This window comes from Dipodomys merriami, unplaced genomic scaffold (genome assembly GCF_024711535.1).
Source record: "Dipodomys merriami isolate MVZ:Mamm:240054 unplaced genomic scaffold, mDipMer1.0.p SCAF_1761, whole genome shotgun sequence".
Taxonomy (NCBI): domain Eukaryota; kingdom Metazoa; phylum Chordata; class Mammalia; order Rodentia; family Heteromyidae; genus Dipodomys; species Dipodomys merriami.
In genome coordinates, this window is record NW_027203117.1 from 1 (window position 1) to 13,115 (window position 13,115).

A 13,115-nucleotide genomic window follows, 5' to 3' on the forward strand; every position below is an offset into this window, starting at 1 on the left:
GGGACTTCCATGGGAAGCTTGTCACTTGGCCCTGTCACAGCATCAGGTGGTTCTGAAAAGCATTTGGGGTTGAAGGTCAGGTGGAAGGACGCACGCAGGCCAGGGCAGTGTCTGTGTGTGTGGTGTGCAGCCTCACTGTCCCCAGCTCCCCTCACCACGCACCTCCCACCAGGGCACCACGCTCCTCACTAACCTGTCGTCAGTGCTGAAGGACGAGCACATCTGGGAGCAGCCCTTCCGCTTCCACCCTGCACACTTCCTGGACGCCCAGGGCCGCTTTGTGAAGCCTGAGGCCTTCATGCCCTTCTCAGCAGGTGCGTGGGGGCCTGGCTCCCTGTCCCCTCGCTGGGGTGACAGGCTGACTAAGATGTAGCTCCCTGGCCCCAGCTGACTTTGTTTCCACTCCTTATCCCTCATAGGCCCCCGCACGTGTCTCGGGGAGCCCCTGGCGCGCATGGAGCTCTTCCTCTTCTTCACCTGCCTCCTGCAGCGCTTCAGCTTCTCGGTGCCCGCAGGCCAGCCCCGACCCAGTGACTTCAGTTCCTTTACCCTCCCTGTTGCCCCTCGTCCCTACCAGCTCTGTGTTGGGCCACGCTAGGAGGAACACCAGGCCCTCAATCTGCCCCCAGGAGGTTTCACAATGCACAATAAACCTGTCTTTTGCTGCCATTTGGATCCCTGGTCCAGCCCCCTGACTGGCCTCTTTCTGTGGTAGGTCCTGAGCTCCCTCACCCTGCCAGGTCCACTCTGCATGAGCACTTGAGTCTGATGCAGACAGGGTGCTCTGTTGCCCATTTGCCCTGTCTTTCCCATGAAGCTTCCCTTCACGTGGCCTTGGTCATGTGTGTTGCTAAAGTTTGATTCCTAAGAAGTTTACATATTTTGGAAACACTAATAAATTTAATATACAAAAGAGCTAGCAATAGTTAGCCTCTCAGCCACACATATCATCTGTACATGTTAATGTATCACATGTACATGTTCCTTTAGCTTTTACCTTTTGGAGTAAAAATTGGACTTTTTAATTAGGTTCCATAGTAGCTATAGAACACAGGCAAAAAAGTACAACTTTCTCTCAAAGGTTAGAAGAGAAGGGGGCTAGGAAGGTGGCTCAGTGGTAGAGCGCTTGCCTTGCATGCCTGAGGCCCTGGGTTCGATTCCTCAGCACCACATAAGCAAAAAGAAAAAAGCTTGAAGTGGCGCTGTGGCTCAAGTGGTAGAGCACTAGCCTTGAGCTGAAGAGCTGAGGGACAGCGCCCAGGCCCAGAGCTCAGGCCCTAGGACCGCCCCCCCCCCCCAAAAAAAAGAAAGAAAATGTTAGAGGAAGGCTGGGAAGGTGGCTTAGTGGTAGAGGGCTTGCCTAGCATGCATGAAGCCCTGTGTTCGATTCCTCAGTACCACATACACAGAAAAAGTCAGAAGGGGCACTGTGGCTCAAGTGGTAAAGCACTAGCCTTGAAAAGAAGCTCAGGGAACGTGCTCAGGTCCTGAGGTCAATCAAGCCCCAGAACTGGCTAAAAAATAAAAAATAGGTTACAGGGGTAAGTAACACCAATTCACCCTATTTCCTGGTAATCAAATGATAGATACAGTGCACATATATGCAGTAATACGTGTTTAGGCTGGATGCTGGTGACTCACAGCTGTAATTCTAGCTACTTAAAGCCAGCCCCAGCAGAAAAGTCTGTGAGACTCTTATGTCCAATTAACCACCTGAAAAGCAGAAGTGGAGCTGTGGCTTATGGTAGTTGAGTGCTGACCTTGAGTGGAAAAGCTCAGGGACAATGCTTGCGCCCTCAGTTCAGGTCTCATGACTGGCAAAAAATAAATAAATAAAATGTACCTTGTGCAGCTGCTGTGCAAAATACTCTGAAGATGGTAATGATTCCATCTGGTCTGTACTGACATTTCTTTCTTTTCTTTTCTTTTTCTTTTTTTTTTGGTCAGTGGGGCTTGAACCCTGGGCTCTTCAGCTCAAGGCCAGCACTCTACTGCTTGAGCCACAGTGCCACTTGCGGTTTTTGAGTAGTTTATTGGAGATAAGAGTCTCACAGATTTTCCTGCCCGGGCTGGCTTTGACCTGAGGTCCTCAGATCTCAGCCTCCTGAGTAGCTAGGATTACAGGCATGCCACCAGTGCCTGGCTCTTTCTTTTTCTTTTTGACCATAGCTGATGCTCTACCATTTGAGCCATGCCTCTATATCTTGCTTTTTGCTGGTTAATTGGAGATGAAAATCTCACAGATCTCTCTTCTGGGCTGTTTTAGAACTGAGACCCTTAATTCTCTGCCTCCTAAGTAAATAGGATTTCAGGTAAGAGCTACTGGCACCTGACTGAGATTGTATATATTTTTATTGTAGAATTAATGCTGTTAATATTCCTCATGTAGTTCACATTGGCTAATTCATTCAATACAATCTCCTCAAAAATATTTCAAAGAACAGGACACTAGTGGCTCAGACCTGTAATCCTAAGTACTCAGAAAGGTGACATCTGAGGATGACAGTTCAAAACCAGCCTATAGCAGGAAAGTCTATGAGACTCTTATCTCCATTAAATCACCAGAAGATGGAAAATGGTGCTGTGGCTCAAGTGGTAGAGCGCTAGATTGAGCTGAAGAGCTGAGGGACAGCACCCAGATTCAGAGTTCAAGCCCCACGACTGATAAAACAAACAAGAAAAACCTCAACAAATGAAACTATACTTTAGACAACTACCAGCAGGCTGGTCCTGTTCCCCTGAAGTCTTTCTGGTCTATTTCTAGAGTATTCTACCGCTTGTTATCTCCTGTGCCCGGTGGTTCCAGCCTGTGGAATTGCAGCTGCAAAGGCTCTGGCCTGGCATCCAGACAAGCACAACCAGTCTGTGCAGTTTTTGTGAAAGTCAACTCTCAGGAGTCCCCACCCCTCCCTTGTGCAAGTCCGTAGAGAGGAGAGTTGCAGGGAACTCAGAGTCTGTAGCTGGGCTGCCATGCGGGCCCCTCCTCCTCTCCGTGGCTCACAGTCACCACACCACGGCTGAAATCACAAGACAAAGTGCAGCTTCAGCTTGTTTCTGAGGGAACAGCCCAGTGTGGTCCAATGCCCAGGATATAATTCTTTTAATCCTGCCTAGCACTAGGTGGCTGGAGCTGTGTGCCCAGAGGAGTCCAGTGGGCAGCGAGGCCGCCATGGAGCTGCTGACAGGAGAAGCACCCTGGCCCGTGGCTGTGGCCGTGGCCATCTTCCTGCTCCTGGTGGACCTGATGCACCGGCGCCAGCGCTGGGCTGCTCACTACCCACCGGGCCCTGTGCCTCTGCCAGGGCTGGGCAACCTGCTGCAGATGGATTTCCAGAACCTGCCATACTGCTTCTACAAGGTGAGGAGCGGGAAGTGGGCTGCAGATGGTGGGGATGCACAGGAACAGGTGGTGTGGTGAAGCCATAGGCTGGACGAGACTCTGCGTGGCACAAGTAGAGTGGGACCCCAGGGCCCTTACAATTCAGGTGGCAAGGGGCCAGGCCGCTGAGCAGTGTTTCAGTTGGACATCAGGTGGAGAGAGGCACAGAGACCACTTCAGTCTGCTGCTGCTGTGGGGTCTTGGGTCTCATGCTCCCCTCCGTGCATCTGTCTCTTCCTTGTACAGTGGGATGCTGTGGAGTCCCGGGACAGTCTTGGGAATCTGTCTGGTGGTAGCTCCCCAATCACATCTAAATTGATGCTTCTGTCCCAGCCCAGCAGCAAGACACCAGATCTCAGGCTGGGAAATATAGTCTATTGGTAGAGTGCCTGCCTGACACACAGAAGGCCCTGGATTTGCTCACCAGCACAGCAAAACTGAGAAAGAAGGAAGTGAGGGAATGAGACTGGAGGGAGAAAAGAGAAGACTCCAGATTGGAACTGTGCCATGATGAACCTGGGTCAGTGTCTGTGCCTTGAGCATGGGTCCTGTAGTCTGGCAGCGCCCTCCACTGATTGGAACCCTAATCCTTTGCCCACTGCTATGGTACTGCTTGAGAGATGTGTTTCCTAGCAAGCACAAGGCCTGGGTTCAATTATTACTGCCACAAAAGGAAGAAGAAAAACAGCCAACTGATACCTCTTATAACATGTATGAACCACTCTTCAGAGTGCTAGCCTTGAGCTCATGAGCTGAGGGACAGCGCCCAGGCCCAGAGTTCAAGCCCACAACTAACAACAACAACAACAACAAAAAGACGTCTATGTTGCACTTTTGTGTTATGTTAAATCATGAGGCAGCAGCTAGCATGGTCATTGCTAGCAGTGAGGCAGAGGAGGGAAGAAGAGCTGTTGTCTGAGGGTCCAGGCATCAGTGTTCCCACATCTGCGCTGGGCAGTGGTGATGGAGACACATTGTGAATGCACATGAGAACTCTGGATTTTACACTTAAAGATGAGTAGATGAGGGGCTGGGAAGGTGGCTCAGTGGTAGAGTGCTTGCTTTGCATGCATGAGGCCCTGGGTTCCATTCCTCAGCACCACATAAGCAAAAAGAAAAAAGCCGGAAGTGGCGCTGTGGCTCAAGTGGTAGAGTGCTAGCCTTGAGCTGAAGAGCTGAGGGACAGCGCCCAGGCCCAGAGTTCAAGCCCCACAACCGGACGCAAAAAAAAAACAAAAAACATGAGTTGATGGGCTGGGTGCTAGTAGCTCACGCCTATAATTCTAGCTGTTCAAGAGGCTGAGATCTGAGAATCTTAATTTGAAACCAGCCCAGGCAGGAAAGTGTATGAAATTTACACAATTATCCACCAAAATAGCCAGAATTGGAGCTGTAGCTTAAGTGGGAGAGCACTATCCTTGAGCAAAAAGCTCAGGAACAGCACCCAGGCCCTGATCTCAGCACCTAACCAGAGGGGCAAAAAATGGGGAGATGGGGAGGGTATCCCTGGGGGATAATTCCTTGCTGACCCCTGTGCTGTCTGCTTGGGCTTACAGATGTAATGTTTAAGCTCTAGCACCAGAACAAAAGAGGAGGAAAGATGGTAAATGTTGGAAACCTCACTCCCGCCCCCCCCACCCCCCCACTATTCTCAAACAATCATAGGCAATGTTTGGACCAGACTCTGCAGCAGAGGTGCCTTAGCTTAGGGAATCAGGCCTAATTGCAGAACAAATGTCTTGTCTCCTGAGGGGCCATTGATTGGCCTACCACAAAACCTGGCAGCATTGTGGCATCCTTCCTGATAAGAGTATCTCTGTACCTGGGACTGTGACTACAGTTGAAGGTTCATGCCAGCACTGGGTAGACCTTGTCACTCAGCCTCCAGAAGGGTGGGACACATAGAGACTGATTGAGCCTCCCTAATAAACAGCAGCTCCACCTTGTGGAGGGAAGCCTGTAATGAGCATCTTCCTGTCCTTCCCTCTGCATCCTCACAACATTGACTGGGGTGTCATGGGAGAGAAGGGGCAGTTAAGCAGCAGAACTCGGCCTTACACTCTTGCTCAGCTGTTTGTTTGTTTGTTTTACTTACAAATAGTACTCTATAAGATGATCCTTAGGACCACAGAGGCTTTTTGCTGTCTCTCATCTGCTTCTGCTTGGTCTGAACCTCAGTTCTCAGATCTCAGCCTCCAGAGTAGCCAACTTATGTGTGAGGTCTGGCACTTGACTCCAACCCCTTTATGAGAGTTCTAGAACCACTTATGAAGCACAGGGCCAGAAGGATCAAGAATGTTCTAGCATCTTTTGGGCCTCTGTCTACTTGCCTGACACAGCTGTATTATTGGGAGGAAACACCCAATTCCCAGCTCCTCCCTAAGAACAGAAAGGAGGGTGGGATCTGTGTGCCCTTGTACTGGCTTGTCTGGATGCTAGGCCTGGGCCTTTGGAGCTGCAATCCCACAGGATGACACCAGGGGGCACAAGAGATTACAGGCTGTAGAATACTCTATAAACATAGACCAGAAAGACCCCAAGGGAGCAAGACCAGCCTGCTGGTGAGTGAGTTTTCTGGGAGGTTGTAGGCATGAGTGGAGACCTCAGAGCATCCTCCTCGGCCAGGGGCAGGGGAGGCGATCTCCCCTGTTTTGTCCTGGACACCTCCTGTTGTCTGCTCATTCCAGTTACTGCAACAGTGTCCCTGTGACTTGGGGACACCATCTTCTCCTTAAGATCATCCTTACAATTCTTTTTTTATTACCGTATTTTTATTTTTATTTGAAAAACCCTAAACAGGGGTTTCAGTTACATAAGTCATATAAAGAGTCCATTTCTGGTGCTGGGAAGGTGGCTCAGCGGTAGAGTGCATGCCTTGCAAGCATGAGGCCCTGGGTTCGATTCCTCAGCACCACATAAACAGAAAAAGCCGGAAGTGGCTCTGTGGCTCCAGTGGTAGAGCGCTAGCCTTGAGCTGAATAGCTGAGGGACAGCGCCCAGGCCCAGAGTTCAGGCCCCATGACCGGCAAAAAAAAAAAAAAAAAAGAGTCCATTTCTTTCCTGAGCCTCTGTACTCAAGGCAAGTGCTCTTCCACTTGAGCCACAGCCCCACTTCTAGCTTTTTCTGTTTATGTGGTGCTGAGGAATCAAACCCAGGGCTTCTTGCATGTGAGCCAAGCACTCTACCACTAAGCCACATTCCCAGCCCCAAGACTACCTTTCTTTTTGGATAATGGTACCCTTCCCTCACTTTCTCCCAGTTTTTCCCTCGCTGTCCCCACCCACAGTTGTACAGTTCATTTTCCACATTGTACCTAGTGAATACTGTGGCTGCCTGGGCCTCTCTGCTTTCTTTTTTTTTTTTTTTTTTTGCCTGGCAATAAATATTTTAATTTTTTTCACTTTTATGATGACAAATAATTTTCAAGTTTTATTTCCTTTTTTGTTTACTTAAGTACAAAGCTAAACCACAAATGGGTACAACCAAGCCATTTCATCTCACGTTTACACACCCTCGTCGGACCTTCGTCCAGTCTGATGGCCACTGGCCAGGCTAGTGGGGTTGGGGAAGACTTCTTAGGTAGCACCGTGGTGAGGTCCAGGGTGGGGGATGGAGGACAAGGGCCACTCCTCATACCTGTCTCTATTCACATTGCTCTGGGCGCGGGGCTGGCAGGAGCCCCAGCCTGGAGCTGAGCAGTGAGAGCTGCCCTACCCGCCAGGGAGGAGGCAGCGTGCCCCACCTGCTGTCACGCTCCGCCAACACCTGAGCTTACCCTCGATCCTGGGCCATGGCGGCAGTGGGGGCCGGGGCCGGGGCCCTCCGTCCCGCCTCAGCTCATGGCTTGTTCACAGGAGCCAGGAGTTTGGACAGAAGAGGGCCTCCAGAGCGGGCGGGGACTCCGGCCCGGCACAAGTGGGTGGGGCATCGGGTACGTAATTTCTGGTCCCACTACAAAACTTATTTTTGATTAGAATAGAGTACCATCTCATTCTCTTCTACAAAACAAAACCAAAAAGAAAAAAGAAACCCCAAACGAAACAAAAAACCGCAGCCGCTTCACTCACTGCAAGACCTATATACACGTAAGTTGTTTCCTGTGGGTTTTTGAATTTTTTTTTTTGTTTTTAAATTTTTATTATTATTTTTTAAAATAAACTCAGTGTTCACATTTCTATAAAGAGCCCCGTGTCAGGAAGGCCTGCCCAGGGCTGGGGAGCGGAGCCTCTTCCCGGGGGCTCCACCCTGATGCTCCAGGCGAGGCCTGGAGCACCGGCCTCTGGGGAAGCAATCTGGGCCGGCCACGCTCCCAGCCAGCAGGGTCGGTAAGCTCAAGAAAGCAGAGGGGAAGACTAGCTTACTGTGAAACCTTTTTAAAAAATATTCATACTGCCGGGCGCTGGTGGCTCACGCCTGTAATCCTAGCTACTCAAGAGGCTGAGATCTGAGGATCGCGGTTCAAAGCCAGCCCGGGCAGGAGAGACCGTGAGACTCCTATCTCCAATAAAAACCACCAGAAAACCGGAAGTGGCGCTGTAGCTCAAGTGGTAGAGCGCTCGCCTTGAGCTGAAGAGCTAAGGGACAACGCCCAGGCCCAGAGTTCAAGCCCCACGGCCGACAAAAAAAAAAAAATATTCATACTTCAACGTGTGCCTGTCAAGACACAAGGAGAACAAGAGCTTGGAGACGTGCTCTCTGCTTTCTTAAGGCGCTTTATCCTCTTCCTTTGTGCTTCCTCCATCTGACAAACTGGATATGCCCCACCTCTGCCATGCTGATGGGTATGAGGTGGCTGTGATTTCTGTGCCCTGGTGGTGCAGTGTGGACCACTCTCAGTCCAGTGTTGCTCGCTAGGTGTGATTTGCTGGAATAATCGATCTCCGGAGCTTTTGCTAGACTGTCTCTTGCAGAGCTCTGCACTTGTTTCATGCATGAACCCAGATGCTGTGCGGTGACTTTGATCTCACCAACGTGCTTTCTTGTATGTCCTGGAGATGCAGGGCCACCCGTCTGATGGCTGTGGGAATGGTTTACCAGGTGCCACAAGCAGCGTGACAGACATTGCCTGATTCATGAGTGTTGGTTATTGTCAAGCACAGCCTGGCTATTTCAGATGATTTTCCTCATGGCCACCACATCCTGAGCACAGACCCCTGACTCGAGGAGGCTACTCCCTGTGTTCTTATCCCCCGCCCTTAAAAGCAGAGCTGTCAGCTGCCTACCAATTCCAGACCTGCACAGGGTCCTGCTTCTTAAAGCAGGGATCCACCTGTCTCTGCGCCCATTCTCCCAGTGCCCGGCGCAGCAGAACCTGCCAGTATGTCCAGCTTATGTGCTCCTCAGGTCTCTGGTCTTGTGCCTTCCCCAGTGTAACAGGAAGGACAGGAACTTTGGGCCAGCCCCCAGGACTAGACCCTGACCTGGCTGGCCCTCCTACCCCGCTGCTTACACAATGACCACAAACACTTATCTGAAGGGTACAAAGGGCAGCCTCTGCTCATTAGCTCATTAGAAGGGTAAAGCAAACAAGGTGTGTGGCAGTGTCCTGCTCAGCCCTGGTGGCTGGGTTGGTGTGTCTAGAGGAGTGCATTGGGCAGTGAGGCCGCCATGGAGTTTCTGACGGGGTCCGTGGCCGTGGCCGTGGCCATCTTCCTGCTCCTGGTGGACCTGATGCACCGGCGCCAGCGCTGGGCTGCTCGCTACCCACCAGGCCCTGTGCCTCTGCCAGGGCTGGGCAACCTGCTGCAGATGGATTTCCAGAACCTGCCATACTGCTTCTACAAGGTGAGGAGCAGGTGGTGGGCAGCAGAGGGCATGCGGAGTCCCCAGAGCCAGTGCTGGGAAGCCACAGGCCGCGCAGGAAGCTGAGCCCCAGAGGCTGAGAGGCTCCCTGGGGAGGGCACTGCAGGGCCTGATGACAGTCTGGGCTTTCCAAGACCAACGTGTGGCAGGGCAAAGGCCGGGTTGACACATGGCAGGGGCCTTGAGTGCAGTTGCACAGAGCAGAAGTTGTGTACTCCCCATAATCTTCCAGACTGGGAGGGGCTGGGACCCTGGGTCACATTTCAGTTGGACACATTTCAGATGAGAGAAGCACAGCGACCCCTTGAACCGCTTGCTCCCCTGGCTGAGGTCAGGAGACACTGAGGGTCCTGTGACGATTTGGTGAATCTGGCCTCTTAGACCTGAGAAGTCACTGCTGAAGTGATTCTACCACTCTAACCCCGGCATGAGACAGCAGGATTCATGCTGGAGACGGAGCTTAGTGGCAGAGCACTAGCCTGGCATAGTGAAAGCTCTGGGTATAGAGAACAACAAACATAGACCACATCTTCGTGCTTGCCCTGCTCAATCTGGGTCCTTAAGCTTGTGTACCAAGTCTGGGTCCTGGCCCTCCATCGACCAACGCCCTGATCCTCTGCTTGCAGCTCCGGCGTCAATTCGGGGACGTGTTCAGCCTGCAACTGGCCTGGAAGCCTGTGGTTGTGATAAATGGGCTGGAGGCCGTGCGTGAGGCACTGGTGATCCATCGCGACAACACCGCAGACCGCCCACCGATGCCTATCTATGAACACCTGGGCTTCGGACCAAGAGCCAGAGGTAAAGAGCAGCAGGGCAGAGTTGGGCCTATTAGCTGTGCAAATGGACAGTGACAAAGGAAGGACAGGGTCTGGTGTGGGACGGGCAGGGATGAGAAGGATTGTCCAATGATACAAGGAAATCCAGGAAAGTCCTGCCTCAGGCGTGTAGGTCAGCATTCTGCCATATATCCAAGTGCACCTATCCACTCTTCGGCAGGGGTGATCCTGGCACCCTATGAGCAGGCCTGGCGTGAACAGCGACGCTTTGCCCTGTCCACCCTGCGCAACTTTGGCCTGGGCAAGAAGTCGCTGGAGCAGTGGGTGACGGAGGAGGCCGGTTGCCTGTGTGCGGCCTTCGCTGACCAAGGTGATCAGGGTACAGAGGAAGCAAGGGTCAGGGGATGTGGAGAGAGGACTGCCTCATTTTTACCTCTGCTCTTCCAGGAGGCCCCTTCAGCCCCATGGCCCTCCTGAACAAAGCCGTGTGCAACGTGATCGCCTCCCTCATCTATGCCCGCCGCTTCGAGTATAAGGATGCCTCCCTCGACAGAATGTTGGAGGTGGTCCGCAGGTCTGCAAATGAGGACGCTGGCTTCCTCCCTGAGGTATGGGTAGAGGGACTCAGGAGACACTGCAAGGCCAGCGCCATGCAGCTCCTAGGCGAGGGGGCCTGGAGCTGTACAAACTCTGACAATAGGAACAGTATAGAGTCCTAGGAGCTAGATGTCAGTGGCTCATGCCTGTAATTTTAGCTACTCAGGAGGCTGAGATCTGAGGATCAGGATCGCAGTTCACAGCTAGCCCCAAAGCCAGCCCTAGCAGGAAATTCTATGAGACTCTTATCTCCAATTAATCACCAGAAAACCAGAAGTGTCGCTGTGGCTCAAGTGCTAGAGTGCCAGCATGAGCTGAAGAGCAGAGGAACAGTGTCCAGGCCCAGAGGGCAAGCCCCACGACCAAACCAATAATAATAATAATAAAGAGTTGTAGGGTGAGGGGGTTCTGAAGAAGGACAGTCTACACACATTGCCCCCCATGGAGATATTCCTCTGGCAGCTAGGACCTCAAGAGAGCAAGGAGGCTGGCACTGGAGAAGCAATGGGTGACCAAAGGGTCCAGACGAGGCCTGTGTCTGACCTGGAGGACCAAGGGTGGAGATTGATCCTGGTGTACAGTGAACACAGAAGGACTCTTCCCATCTGTGCTCTCACAGTTGCTGAACGCAGTTCCCGTGCTCCTGCGCATCCCCGGGCTGCCTGGGAAGGTCTTCCCTGCACAGAAAGCCTTCATGGACCTGGTGGATGAGCTGCTGGCAGAGCACAAGATGACCCGGGACACCGCTGAGCCACCGCGAGACCTGACCGACGCCTTCCTGGCTGAGGTGGAGAAGGTGCGCTGTGACCACCCTGCCCCACAGACTGGGCCAGGGCCAGGGCCTGAGGGTGCTGTGGAAGGGAGGCCGGGCTCCAGGCTGGAGGGGACAGTGGAGGCTGTCTGGAGCCTTGTCCTCTGCTGCCTGAGCCCAGAACCCCCTTGTCTTTGCACAGGCCAAGGGGAACCCCGACAGCAGCTTCAATGAGGACAACCTGCGCATGGTGGTGGTTGACCTGTTCACCGCAGGGATGGTGACCACCTCCACCACGCTGTCGTGGGCTCTGCTGCTCATGATCCTGCACCCGGATGTGCAGTGTGAGCCCAGCTGGGACTGGAGGGAAGGGGGAGGGAGGAAAAGTGGAATCAGGGTGTAGGCTTCACTTCAGCCGGAGTCATGATGACCTCACCTGGTTTTGGCCCTTCACACAGAGGCCGGAGCAGGTGGACACTGGCCCTAGTGACTGCCTGCTGTGTCTCTGCTTGTCCACGCAGGCCGCGTGCAGCAGGAGATCGATGAGGTGATTGGGCAGGCGCGGTGGCCAGAGATGGGAGACCAGGCCCGCATGCCCTTCACCTGCGCAGTGATCCATGAGGTGCAACGTTTTGCTGACATTATCCCAATGAATTTGCCCCACATGACGTCGCGCGACGTGGAAGTGCAGGGCTTCCTCATCCCTAAGGTAGGCCCATTGTCCCATCCCATCACAGACGTTGTGGCACAAGGACAGGAAAGACGCAGATCACCTCATCCCAGACCGCCCAGGGGCTGACCGGACCGTCCGGCCATGCAGAGCTCACAACCTGCCCACAGAGCCTGGGTAGACGGACAACATACAGTCAGCCACAGTGGTAGAAGAACCACCGCGTGCAGTGACTGGTGGCAATGGGACTTCCATGGGAAGCTTGTCACTTGGCCCTGTCACAGCATCAGGTGGTTCTGAAAAGCATTTGGGGTTGAAGGTCAGGTGGAAGGACGCACGCAGGCCAGGGCAGTGTCTGTGTGTGTGGTGTGCAGCCTCACTGTCCCCAGCTCCCCTCACCACGCACCTCCCACCAGGGCACCACGCTCCTCACTAACCTGTCGTCAGTGCTGAAGGACGAGCACATCTGGGAGCAGCCCTTCCGCTTCCACCCTGCACACTTCCTGGACGCCCAGGGCCGCTTTGTGAAGCCTGAGGCCTTCATGCCCTTCTCAGCAGGTGCGTGGGGGCCTGGCTCCCTGTCCCCTCGCTGGGGTGACAGGCTGACTAAGATGTAGCTCCCTGGCCCCAGCTGACTTTGTTTCCACTCCTTATCCCTCATAGGCCCCCGCACGTGTCTCGGGGAGCCCCTGGCGCGCATGGAGCTCTTCCTCTTCTTCACCTGCCTCCTGCAGCGCTTCAGCTTCTCGGTGCCCGCAGGCCAGCCCCGACCCAGTGACTTCAGTTCCTTTACCCTCCCTGTTGCCCCTCGTCCCTACCAGCTCTGTGTTGGGCCACGCTAGGAGGAACACCAGGCCCTCAATCTGCCCCCAGGAGGTTTCACAATGCACAATAAACCTGTCTTTTGCTGCCATTTGGATCCCTGGTCCAGCCCCCTGACTGGCCTCTTTCTGTGGTAGGTCCTGAGCTCCCTCACCCTGCCAGGTCCACTCTGCATGAGCACTTGAGTCTGATGCAGACAGGGTGCTCTGTTGCCCATTTGCCCTGTCTTTCCCATGAAGCTTCCCTTCACGTGGCCTTGGTCATGTGTGTTGCTAAAGTTTGATTCCTAAGAAGTTTACATATTTTGGAAACACTAA

General features: G+C 53.2%; 2 protein-coding genes across 4 annotated transcripts; both read left to right on the plus strand.

Moving 5' to 3' along the window:
• Positions 1 to 75: 75 nt before the first annotated feature.
• LOC138829788 (cytochrome P450 2D17-like) lies at positions 76 to 669 on the plus strand (the record flags this gene model as incomplete). The annotated part of the gene is made up of 2 exons (XM_070026318.1): positions 76 to 314; positions 420 to 669. Coding segments are annotated over 2 exons (418 nt in total), but the record flags the coding sequence as incomplete, so codon positions are not given.
• A 2,252-nt stretch (positions 670 to 2,921) lies between these two features.
• LOC138829779 (cytochrome P450 2D17-like) lies at positions 2,922 to 12,889 on the plus strand. 3 transcript variants are annotated; one of them, XM_070026308.1, is made up of 10 exons: positions 2,922 to 3,358; positions 9,173 to 9,175; positions 9,809 to 9,980; positions 10,179 to 10,328; positions 10,406 to 10,566; positions 11,175 to 11,351; positions 11,509 to 11,650; positions 11,828 to 12,015; positions 12,393 to 12,534; positions 12,640 to 12,889. In XM_070026308.1, exons 1-10 carry the CDS (start codon positions 3,170 to 3,172, stop codon positions 12,816 to 12,818), a joined length of 1,503 nt encoding a protein of 500 aa, XP_069882409.1. In that variant the 5' UTR covers positions 2,922 to 3,169; the 3' UTR covers positions 12,819 to 12,889. The 3 variants fall into 3 exon arrangements, with proteins under 3 accessions (XP_069882409.1, XP_069882407.1, XP_069882408.1); XM_070026306.1 differs by lacking the exons at positions 2,922 to 3,358; positions 9,173 to 9,175 and adding an exon at positions 8,761 to 9,164; XM_070026307.1 differs by lacking the exons at positions 2,922 to 3,358; positions 9,173 to 9,175 and adding an exon at positions 9,417 to 9,512.
• Positions 12,890 to 13,115: the final 226 nt, after the last annotated feature.